This window comes from Schistocerca serialis, chromosome 7 (genome assembly GCF_023864345.2).
Source record: "Schistocerca serialis cubense isolate TAMUIC-IGC-003099 chromosome 7, iqSchSeri2.2, whole genome shotgun sequence".
In the NCBI taxonomy this organism is placed as follows: domain Eukaryota; kingdom Metazoa; phylum Arthropoda; class Insecta; order Orthoptera; family Acrididae; genus Schistocerca; species Schistocerca serialis.
The window spans coordinates 249,728,565-249,741,519 of NC_064644.1; the positions used below are offsets into that span (position 1 = coordinate 249,728,565).

Below are 12,955 nucleotides of genomic sequence, written 5' to 3' on the forward strand. Positions count from 1 at the left end.
AACGACTGCTTGTAAGTCTCCGTATTTGCTCTAATTTCTCGGATCTTTTCGTTGTGATCATTACGCGAGATATATGTGGGCGGTAGTAATATGTTGCCCATCTCTTCCCGGAATGTGCTCTCTCGTAATTTCGATAATAAACCTCTCCGTATTGCGTAACGCCTTTCTTGAAGTGTCCGCCACTGGAGCTTGTTCAGCATCTCCGTAACGCTCTCGCGCTGACTAAATGTCCCCATGACGAATCGCGCTGCTTTTCGCTGGATCATGTCTATCTCTTCTATTAATCCAACCTGGTAAGGGTCCCATACTGATGAGCAATACTCAAGAATCGGACGAACAAGCGTTTTGTAAGCTACTTCTTTCGTCGATGAGTCACATTTTCTTATAATTCTTCCTATGAATCTCAACCTGGCGCCTGCTTTTCCCACTATTTGTTTTATGTGATCATTCCACTTCAGATCGCTCCGGATAGTAACTCCTAAGTATTTTACGGTCGTTACCGCTTCCAATGATTTACCACCTATGGCATAATCGTACTGGAATGGATTTCTGCCCCTATGTATGCGCATTATATTACATTTATCTACGTTTAGGGAAAGCTGCCAGCTGTCGCACCATGCATTAATCCTCTGCAGGTCCTCCTGGAGTACGTACGAGTCTTCTGATGTTGCTACTTTCTTGTAGACAACCGTGTCATCTGCAAATAGCCTCACGGAGCTACCGATGTTGTCAACTAAGTCATTTATGTATATTGTAAACAATAAAGGTCCTATCACGCTTCCCTGCGGTACTCCCGAAATTACCTCTACATCTGCAGATTTTGAACCGTTAAGAATGACATGTTGTGTTCTTTCCTCTAGGAAATCCTGAATCCAATCACAAACCTGATCCGATATTCCGTAAGCTCGTATTTTTTTCACTAAACGTAAGTGCGGAACCGTATCAAATGCCTTCCTGAAGTCCAGGAATACGGCATCAATCTGCTCGCCAGTGTCTACGGCACTGTGAATTTCTTGGGCAAATAGGGCGAGCTGAGTTTCACATGATCTCTGTTTGCGGAATCCATGTTGGTTATGATGAAGGAGATTTGTGTTATCTAAGAACGTCATAATACGAGAACACAAAACATGTTCCATTATTCTACAACAGATTGACGTAAGCGAAATAGGCCTATAATTATTCGCATCTGATTTATGACCCTTCTTGAAAATGGGAACGACCTGCGCTTTCTTCCAGTCGCTAGGTACTTTACGTTCTTCCAGCGATCTACGATAAATTGCTGATAGAAAGGGGGCAAGTTCTTTAGCATAATCACTGTAGAATCTTAAGGGTATCTCGTCTGGTCCGGATGCTTTTCCGCTACTAAGTGATAGCAGTTGTTTTTCAATTCCGATATCGTTTATTTCAATATTTTCCATTTTGGCGTCCGTGCGACGGCTGAAGTCAGGGACCGTGTTACGATTTTCCGCAGTGAAACAGTTTCGGAACACTGAATTCAGTATTTCTGCCTTTCTTCGGTCGTCCTCTGTTTCGGTGCCATCGTGGTCAACGAGTGACTGAATAGGGGATTTAGATCCGCTTACCGATTTTACATATGACCAAAACTTTTTAGGGTTCTTGTTTAGATTGTTTGCCAATGTTTTATGTTCGAATTCGTTGAATGCTTCTCTCATTGCTCTCTTTACGCTCTTTTTCGCTTCGTTCAGCTTTTCCTTATCAGCTATGATTCGACTACTCTTAAACCTATGATGAAGCTTTCTTTGTTTCCGTAGTACCTTTCGTACATGATTGTTATACCACGGTGGATCTTTCCCCTCGCTTTGGACCTTAGTCGGTACGAACTTATCTAAGGCGTACTGGACGATGTTTCTGAATTTTTTCCATTTTTGTTCCACATCCTCTTCCTCAGAAATGAACGTTTGATGGTGGTCACTCAGATATTCTGCGATTTGTGCCCTATCACTCTTGTTAAGCAAATATATTTTCCTTCCTTTCTTGGCATTTCTTATTACACTTGTAGTCATTGATGCAACCACTGACTTATGATCACTGATACCCTCTTCTACATTCACGGAGTCGAAAAGTTCCGGTCTATTTGTTGCTATGAGGTCTAAAACGTTAGCTTCACGAGTTGGTTCTCTAACTATCTGCTCGAAGTAATTCTCGGACAAGGCAGTCAGGATAATGTCACAAGAGTCTCTGTCCCTGGCTCCAGTTCTGATTGTGTGACTATCCCATTCTATACCTGGTAGATTGAAGTCTCCCCCTATTACAATAGTATGATCACGAAACTTCTTCACGACGTTCTGCAGGTTCTCTCTGAGGCGCTCAACTACTACGGTTGCTGATGCAGGTGGTCTATAGAAGCATCCGACTATCATATCTGACCCACCTTTGATACTTAACTTAACCCAGATTATTTCACATTCGCATTCGCTAATAACTTCACTGGATATTATTGAATTCTTTACTGCTATAAATACTCCTCCACCATTGGCGTTTATCCTATCCTTGCGGTATATATTCCATTCTGTGTCTAGGATTTCGTTACTGTTCACTTCCGGTTTTAACCAACTTTCCGTTCCTAATACTATATGCGCACTATTTCCTTCAATAAGAGATACTAATTCAGGAACCTTGCCCTGGATACTCCAGCAGTTTACCAATATTACGTTAACTTTTCCTGTTTTTGGTCTCTGAGGACGGACATTCTTTATCAACGATGATAATGTCCTCTCTGGTAAGCCGTCAGGTATTTTATCGTTTCGCCCAAGGGGGGGTCCCTCTAACCTAAAAAACCCCCGTGTGCACGCCACACGTACTCTGCTACCCTAGTAGCTGCTTCCGGTTTGTAGTGCACGTCTGACCTGTCTAGGGGGGCCCTACAGTTCTCCACCCAATAACGGAGGTCGATGAATTTGCAACCATCACAGTAAAAGAATACACAAAAGGATTAGCGAGCTCTAATTCAATAGTAATACTGTGCATTACTTAGTTATTAGTATAACATGGGTGTTTTCATTATTAATTCAGTCCATATTGAAAAGCAGTGTCGATGTCATAAAAATATAATTGCACATAGCATGGTGAATCACCACACATATTAGCCATTGCACCTGACTTGTATTAAAAAATTTCATGTATATTAAAGTGATACACTCCACGTACGTATGTGTCTGAGATTTTGGCCTCAGAACTGCCCATAGCAAATGCTGCGTTCCAGTTGTGACTATCATTGAAGTAATTGTTTAATTTCTTTTGAAAGCTAGAATAATCTGAAGTGCGTCTTTGTTAAGGTGCACTCACAAGTAAATTTTGTGTTAATGCTAGCAATTGTTTTCCTTATGACAACGTAAGTGAATGCCATTGCATCATGTACAGTAACCTCTGATGAGAAATGTTTTACGTTACAAAATCTGCACTGTAAATTCATTAAACCGCAATTGTAACCGTACAAATTTTATGGAATTACCTTCAGTGCACATTTATAGGTTTCATTCAATAAAAAAGGTGCATCATCATTATGAGTGTTCATATACCTATTACTCTGTCTATGCAAAGATTGTGTCTGTCTACCTCTGCGCCTTTCACTCCGTCAGATGTCACAGTTTTTCTAAGTGAAGAAACAAAGAATTAGGAACTTAGTTCAAATTTTCTCTTTATGGCGACAAATGACCATAAAGGTACAGGAAGGTAAGAGAAGTAACGACGTCAATAGACAAGGTTATTCACAGACTGTTGTTATGATATTTTGATTTCCATTGTTAATATCGTCAACCTAACTTTGGTGGCATTGTAGCTGCCCCGTGTACATGAGCTACAGCAAAAGAACCATGTAAACATAAATGTGACAAGAATGTGATTTCACGAATCGCTATTACTTCCAGACGTCATTTCTACCATAGTACTTGACAGATTGACAGGACTGAAGTGTGTAGCACTTCAATTTTCGGTGTTCACGTATTGCAGAATGTAATGCGAGATAGAGAAGGCATCATTAGAGTTATGAATATGAAAGAATCTACTTCCTTTACCACTCTTAATGCCCAAGTACATACGATTTTTTCGTTGTGCACATCGTTGGTAGAGTACCTTTCGAATTACCTACGTTTCATTAACCTCCTTGTATAACTAATGTTAAAAATTGATACTTTAGTTTTCGTGTTAACGCGTTAATATTACGATACCACTGTTCAAATTTTGATGCATACTGAAGTAATTTTAGAGCTCTTGGGCAGCGCTTGGTGCTGCGACAATGAGTCACTGTCGCGTCCGTCTCTGTAACATCTTAATATCTTCATCGACGATCTGTAAGTGTCTCTCCACTCCAACGGCTGTTGCGATAGGGCGGATATACCTCATTCAAGTCGACTGGCATTGCATTATTTGTGACAGCTTTTATTCATCCTGTTTATGAAGGAAATAAATTTCCTGTGTGAGTCCACGATCATCGTCACTATTTTCTGACTAACACAGTGTAGATCGCTTAATATTATTATTTACTTATTACACCGCTTCACCTACACTCATCACGAGATCAACATTTTGAACTTAATAATCAAGGTTCAGTGTCTGCATCAGAACCCATAATAAGGTTTTCATTCTCACAGTTCAAATGGTTCAAATGGCTCTGAGCACTATGGGACTTAACATCTATGGTCATCAGTCCCCTAGAACCTAGAACTACTTAAACCTACCTAACCTAATGACGTCACACAACACCCAGTCATCACGAGGCAGAGAAAATCCCTGACCCCGCCGGGAATCGAACCCGGGAACCCGATTCTCACAGTGAACCGTTTTTTGCCAACTCTGAATTTTCATTTGAAGATAGCATTAGCCGAAATGGATTATTAAACAGATGTATATATCAATCGATCTAGACGGTTCGCAAAATGATTTATTCAAACTGACGATTCTTTTAATCTTCAACTGATTCTATGCGATTAATTCATTCTGGATTGTTTCTATATATGCTCCTGAGCACGTCTTACAGTTCAGAACATGATTTTGAAATGTCTTCCTCACCAATGTATCTTCCCATGTCTACAGACCTTTTCCAAGCATACCTACTAATCCTGAGGTTTTTAAACAGTGTGTTCGCTATTGCCACATGACATTTATTGCAGCCCTGTCAATCTGTATCCTCTCTCGTTCCTAATATCGCCCTCAGCTTCCTGTGTAACATCATCTTTCACTACTACACATTCCAATAGCCCAAGATTATTAGACTGTATTCTCCCTTTACATACTGTGTTACTCATTCAGTTTTTTTCCTTGGTAAAAATTGTTGTTTTGAGTCTTATTTTTAGGCAAGCGTCAGTTCAGTCTATATCTGGTTCTCCCTTTACATACTCTGTTACTAATTCAGTTTTATTCCTTGGCAGAAATTGTTGTTTTGAGTTTTATTTTTTGGCAAACGTCAGTTCCGTCTATATCTGGTTCCATCCTCATTAAGATACCGGTTGGTGCAGTTCTTATCAATGTTATTTTTGATGTGCACACCTCATTACTAAATCTACTCGCATGATGTGGCTATGCTTCACATTGTTTCGAAGAGATATTCAAAATGAGGTCAGCATTTATTTTTGGATATTGTCCTCATAATCGTGTTTTTCAGCTAAAAAATATTTTCATAAGGACTCCACAGCTAAGAATTGAATGTATATATGAATAATATGTAACTAAAAGGCACCGTCTGTTGCATATTGATGAAGGGGCCTTTAGATGCTTACCATTCTGATGACATTCTGCTGGCAAGTATATCTGTGTGTTCACATCACTTCAACTGAGAATTAATATTTTTTTGTTTGTTACACAGCCTATAGAGGTAAACTGTTCATTTCATCTAATATTGTCATTTTCCCATCTTCAAACTGAAATTCTCGGCATTTCATACTGACCAGCTCAAAACTTCACTGATGGTTCTATTTGCTTTTTATGCAAAGAATTTTCTTGTTTTCTCGATGGTCGTCAGCACCATGCATTAGCTACACTGCTTATTCCTAATGATTTAGTTGAACCTTATGGCCTATCGTATCATAATCCCTTGAAAGATACAAAAATATGCCTGTCACACATTCAGTTTTGTCAAGAGCATCAAGTACCACGTTTGCGAATTCCACTACGGCTGATTCTGCACTTCTCTCACTTCGGAAATCAAAGTGTATTTCATTTACCAAGTTGTATTTATTTAAGAAATTCATTAACCTGTCTTTCACAGTAATTTTTAAATGATGACAGCAAGAAAATTGGTTTGCTATGTCTTTTGCATTTCCTTTCTTTAACAGAAATGCAACTCTTGCCTGTTTTAAATATTCTTGAAATTACTCTGAAGCGACTAACTTATTTAATATATTTGTTAAGAAAGCTTGTATGCACTGTGTGCCTTGCTTCAGCACATATATTGCTGATTCATTTAAAACTATTGAGCTTTCATTCCCTAGATTTTGTACAGTTTTACTGACTTTATGTTCTAGAGCTGAGAGGGGCTTCACAGTACGTAGTGCCTAATATTAACAGGTGTTTTAATTGTTTTCGGAAACATTTACTCTAATTTCTATACAATACTTGAAAAATGCTCTTTACAGCGATTACCTGTGTTAACGAGAATCATATAAGCATTTGTCTGTTCCTTCTCCCTTTTCTAAAGCATCTAAGACTGCGTTGCCTTTATTCTTTTCATTGTAATTTGTCATCAAGTGACTGTTTTGTAACAATCAGCATCGTTCTATACTGCTTTTTGTACCTGTGATAGAAACTTTAGATCCCAGGCTCAATATGACTCTTTCTCATGGCAGTGAGATACTTAAGATTTTGGAGGAGTAGTAATACCTGCTATTATGCGTTTGTTTTTCCGAGACACCGTTACTGATGTGATTACTTATGCAGATGACTTTTTTAATTTAAACAATTCTTAGAACTTAGAGAATTTTGTTTTTAAATTGACTCCTCAAAACATTTCGTGGCAAAGTTTATTTCCTGGCTGTGTTGGAAAATGTTGCAGTTCGAACTGTACAGTTCAGGGATTTTTCCACGTCTGGTTTTACTGTTCTTATTTGTAAGAAATGGTCTGGGAGTGCAAGTTCTTTTACGGCTACATCACACTTTTCCCTGCGCGTATTTGTGGCTAAATGATCGATTACCGATACAGTCTCTGTTGCACTATTTCCCAATAAGAACAAGACAAACTCTGAAGCGTACTCATGAGCTTGCTACTAGTTTTGTTAGTGATACTTGTCTCTATCTTTCCAAAAAAATTATGTTGAATTTTTGTACTTGAGACATTATATATTAGCATCGGTTAATTTATTGAAAAACGTGCCAAAATTATCGTTGGGTACTCAGTACGTACACACACACACACACACACACACACACACACACACACATACACACACACACACACACACACACACAGACACACACACACACAAACACTACGATTAATTTGTTGTTGTTAATTCAATAATGATATTTCAAGGAGTTTGTCTTCACCTACCGCACTAATGTCGTGTTATGAATTAAACTTTGATCCTTTTCTGATACAGGGGCATGATTTTCATGCATTGAAGGAGTCCTACATTAAAAGTATGTTCTGTCACGTCTTGATAACACTACATGTTGGTTTTCTGTGTCTCCACACCTGTGTTCAGTGACACAAACTACCGTGCAGTTCGAACATTGCAACTCAACAGCTAACCGCTGTATTTTATATTTTCCGAATTGTATGTTTTGAGAAAGGATTCTTTGTAAAATATTTCGTGCTGCTCTGTCTAATGGTTCCTTTTCTTTTTGAAAAATAGTAAGTGTGTCAGTTGATGTTTCAGGATCTATCTTGTGAGTTGTTATTGCAGAGTTTTTAAAATGATGGAAATATCATTTATGTAGCGGAAATAGTCGTCTGGGTTTTTTTTAAAAGAGACCTTCTTTTCCCACCCATGACACAAGGTATTTTACCACGGAAGGCCTGAGATACACCCACTACACTTTCGTGCATGAGTTGTACCAATCTTCACATCCCAGTCACGTTTTGGTGTAGGCTAAGCCTAGTGAAATCTCCTCTATCGCAGGCCGGTGTGGCTGAGTGGTTCTAGGCGCTACAGTCTGGAACCACGCGACCGCTACGGTCGCAGGTTCGAATCCTGCCTCGGGCATGGATGTGTGTGATGTCCATATGTTAGTTAGGTTTAAGTAGTTCTATGTTCTAGGGGACTGATGACCTCAGAAGTTAACTCCCATAGTGCTCAGAGCCATTTGAACCATTTTTTTGTAGTTTGGTACCGCGAGTCAGGGAAGCTATCTGGTCCAGCTCACCACCCATTTCATATGCATTTTCCCTGTCCAAACTATTTCCGGCCGCATTCCTGTCATTACATGGCCCTCCTTTGAAAAATATTTGTATAAAGACCCTAAGTCCTCTAGCACTGGATTTGGTTTAGATATTCTGTTGGCCTGGTACGGTGTCCCTGCGCTTTCCGGTAACTGAGAACCAACACCACGCCCAAGGCTACATCCTAGCGACAGCGCTCTCCTCTTGCAGCATTCTGCACAATCTTAGGCTACCTGACCCCGGTTGAAGCGCGCTCCACATTTATTTCTCTTGAGACACTTGTCCACTCTGGCAGTGATTCATAACTGTTTTAGTGTTTATAATGAAAATATCGGAGCGCGTTCGCTTCCACCCTGCCTTCCTACCAGCTGCCTCTACCCACCCTTCTTCCCTCTGCCTCTCTTCATCTTTATCAGTTCCTTTCTTGTTTCCTCCAAGTGTGCCTGAAGGTTTCAGATTTTCCGTTTCTCCTCCCTAAATAGAATGTTCCTGCCACCCGCCCGTACAACCGCTTCCGGGACGAGGATGTGTGCCGGCCCCGGATCGGATCCACCTGACAGGTTGATTACGACGGTCGGTGTGCCGTCCTTCGTGGTTGGGGGTTCCTGGTTTTTAGGTGGTTTTCAACATCTCATCCAATGCTATGAATAACATTACTCACAGACAGTGTGCACAGATTCTATCCTGGGAGGGGAGGCGGTGGGAAATGGAGGGGTACCGAGGTCGTGAGAGGAAGGGTAATCATGCCAAAGCCGGTAAAAACCATGCCGACTCTGCAGCGATACGGCACAAGGAAACAAGGAAAAGGAGAACAAAGACAAAGTTCCTGTTGGGTGCTCTTCAGTCCCAGAAGAGAGTCTCTTCAGTTTATCCACTGACGTCCCCACACTACTCCCCCACTTTACCCACCTCACCGAAAATATTTTCTGCAAGATTGGTAGTAAACCCCATAGTTACTGCCCTACAAGAGCTTTCACATTTCTCATTCATGGTCAAATTAATTTAGAAAGAAGAATTAAGTTAAAAGGTTTAAGATGATAGTCAAGAAGGCGAAATTGATAGTTTGTAAACAAAAGCAACAATAAGTCGTTTCGTGCTGTTGCCATGTTTGTGAACTTTAGCTACAGCTCGAGACAGCTTTTTTGTGATCTCCATTTCTTCTGTGTACAAAGTAGACGCACTGAACAGTAATTAGGTCTTTCATTATTTTGTTATTCGTTGCAAAGACTTGACGTGAGAACATTTTTTTGTGTCGTTAAGCGCTTCACTCTTCACTCTTTCGAACTTTATTTCATTAGTTTATATCAATTTTTTAACAGGTTTTGTTGTGGGTTGAGATTTTTGTCTAATGTTTCAAGCACAGTGATCTAACGGTTTGACAGTTCGTCCTGCCCTCGGTATCTTTTTAGCTGTGTGTAGCTACGACTGAGGATCGTTTCTTGTTCTGCCTGCTAAGTGTAGGCGTTTGTTCGTCCAGCGATTTGCTGTTCTGAGAAATGATTGTTATGTACTTGTTACCCGTTTTCTGTGATGCCGCGTGCCGTAGTGTTCTTTTTGCCACGGAATTATGTAGTCACATTTTATGGGTGACAATGTAGCTCAGTATAGCCGAGTCCAGCAAACAGCTATAACGTGTGGAATATCTTTTCATGCCGTCCGTTGTCTAGTTCGTCGAGTTGGTCCAAATTCATGTAAGATTTTTCTGTGTGTCCCGTAACTTTATGGCCAAAAGACAATGAACAGAAGAACTATTTTGACGACGACAAATCGATAGACTACGAGACGTCAGTGGACTATGACACGTCAAATGTAGACGTGTATTATTCTAAGCTTAGTGACGTTGTTATTTTAGGCTCCTCGCTGACGTGTTCACAGTTTGAACGGTCATGGAACGCGAAAAATATAACTTTTGACTGCCGTGACTCAGTATCGGAATGATAGATTGATCGTATGGTCAGGGATCAACTTTGACAGTAGTTCAAAACTGAACTGTTATAGCTCGAAACTACAAGGAAGCGAGACACTGACACTGGCTTCCAATAAAACGCTGGTGGTTATTTGCAGTTTTCGTTTTACGACCACAATGGTTGTTCCCGTAGACCTTACCTGGTGAATGATGAGTGACAGAATAGAGGGTGCCGTGTGAATGAAGTGATGACACGCTTCCCGGATATGAATCTTACAGAGCGTATGTGAGAACTTCTCGGAATCCGTTCAGAAGCTAACGTAAACATACCATGATTCATGTACAGCTGCAAATTACTGCACTATAGTGACGGAACATCCTCAGGAGCTCTCCATAACACCCACACATTACGCATTTAATATTTTTGTCAGTGAAAGTGTCTTTACAGAAAATAAATTTAGGTCTGTCCAGTGGTTCCGACTAACGTTATTTGGAACTATTACTTGCTGAAGCAGCTATTTCCTCTCCATTACTGGAAACTCATCTGCTCGGATTCCACATCTCTGCGGTTTGGCTGGAAACAACCTAGAGTTCTAAAGTGGCTCATCCTGACCCTTTGAGAAGGAACTGAAAGATATACATACAAAAGAAGAAATTATCCATCGACGCATTACACACAGTGGAACAGAGGTGATTCCTCAGAGCGAATATGCACTGTATTATGGGACAGAAATTATGGATTATTAATATCTTTATCGCTATTACACTCACGTAACATTTTCCGCTGTGTGTTTAGATATCGAGATTGTATTTCATTGTACTATATCTGAATGGATATTCTCTTATGTATCGTAACAGAATCAACTACGGATCAATGTTGGTATAATGTCTCAAACCTCCAGTATACAGGTTTATATATATAAGTCTAATGCATATACTATTGTATTATTTTTAATTTGTAAATAACTGTATTGTACTCTTCTTGACACGAAAACAATAATAATAATGGTTTCTAAAGGAAATGCAGGAATATTATTACATAGTTATATCGGTTTATTTAGTTTAATCAGCGGACGTAACTGCATATTTTCTTATGAAGCAATTATCTATAGTGTCAGGGTTTTTAATATTTTATTGAAAGCAACTGTTTGCTGATATATCGAGATGAGTTGTTAGAGAGAGGCTCAGCAGTTTCACATGGGGATGTTCTCATGCCAGAAGTCCATCCGCTCCTTGTCCTTGTTCTGCTCCAAACTGTACTCCGTCGTAATGTGTAAGAAGTTTGGCGACGACATGGTGAATGGCTCCCACAACACACTGTCGTTGCCAGAATTGGGATTCCTGTAACATGACATTGAGATTTACGAAAATATTTATGGTTGTAGTATGGTTTAGTTTATGGAAGTTTGGGAAGACGGTTAAGTCCAATATGTAGCGAGAAAAAATTTCTACTCATTTAATCTTATTAGACGTTATTACCTCCACGAATTAAGAGAGGCTGCAGGGAGGATCGTTAGAAAATGACCACTACCTTGTCTGGACAAGAATTAAGGAATAGGCCGTAGTCTCATAAAAGGTTCCATACCAGCTTTCTCCTTAAGCGTTAGAGAAGACGTGAATCATAACAGTGGAATGGGAATTTGCACCTGACTGTTCTAAACGCAACTTAGAGCTTTTACTACTGACTCAGGTGATAGGATCGAAACAGTCAAAATAGTAAATATGTTTTTCACAAAAAAGAGGGTAACTGAACACTGACAATATGTGTTCAGATTTCAACTAATCTAGTCGTTACCCTTGATAACGAAAGAGTTAAGAAAAATAAAAACATGTTCATAGGATCTGTTGGCGTAGAACAAGCGTTCGACAGGGTAATATGGTGCAAGATGTTCGAAATTCTCAGGAAAATACATGTAAGCTATAGGGAAAGAGGGGTAAAATACAAAGTGAAGAAGAACGAAATAATAAAAATAAGAATGGAAGACCAAGAAGTGCTCGGATTAAAAAGGGTATGATACAGGAATGCAGTCTTACGCCTCCACTGCTGAATTTATACATCGAAAAATCAATGACGAAAATTTTTAAAAAAGTTTAAGGATTAGGAATAAAATACAAGAAGAAAGCATTTCAATGATAAGATTCGCGGATGACACTACTATCCTCAGCGAAAATGAGGAAGAACTTTGGAACTGTTGAAAGGAATGAACAATTCAAAGTGCATAAACTACGAATTGACAAGAAATCGCAGAAAGAGGAAAGAAGTGAGAATTAGAAAGAATGAGATTCGAGATAAACTTAACTTCAACAGCGGGTACAAAGAAGTAAACGAAGTTAAGAAATTGTGATTCCTTGGAAGAAAAGTGAGACATGACGTAATAAGAAAGGACGACTTACATAAAAACCACACCAGCACAAGAAAAGAGCGCGTGCTTGGCTAAAAGCAGTCAACTAGTGCCATATGTCGGCCTTATTTTAAGAAGAAAAATCTGAGAATGTACGTTTGGAGACAGCATACAATGGAAGTGAATCGCGGATTGTTGGAAAATCAGAAAAGAAGAGAATCAAATCGATTGAGTTGTGCTACAGCAGGATGTTTAAGTGGACTGATAAGAGATGAAGACATTCTCCGTAGAATCATCTAGAAGATGAATACGTGGAAAACAATGACAATAAGACGGGGCAAGACGATTGATGAGATGTGGGAATGACATCTGTGG

General features: G+C 39.6%; 1 protein-coding gene across 1 annotated transcript in view; it reads right to left on the reverse strand.

Moving 5' to 3' along the window:
* Nucleotides 1–11,431: 11,431 nt before the first annotated feature.
* LOC126413000 (cholinesterase 1-like) overlaps nucleotides 11,432–12,955 on the reverse strand; it is a 67,516-nt gene continuing 65,992 nt past the window's right edge. The window contains exon 9 of the mRNA XM_050082893.1: nucleotides 11,432–11,579. Coding sequence (XP_049938850.1) covers nucleotides 11,432–11,579 — 148 coding nt within the window. The remainder of the gene's footprint in view (nucleotides 11,580–12,955) is intronic.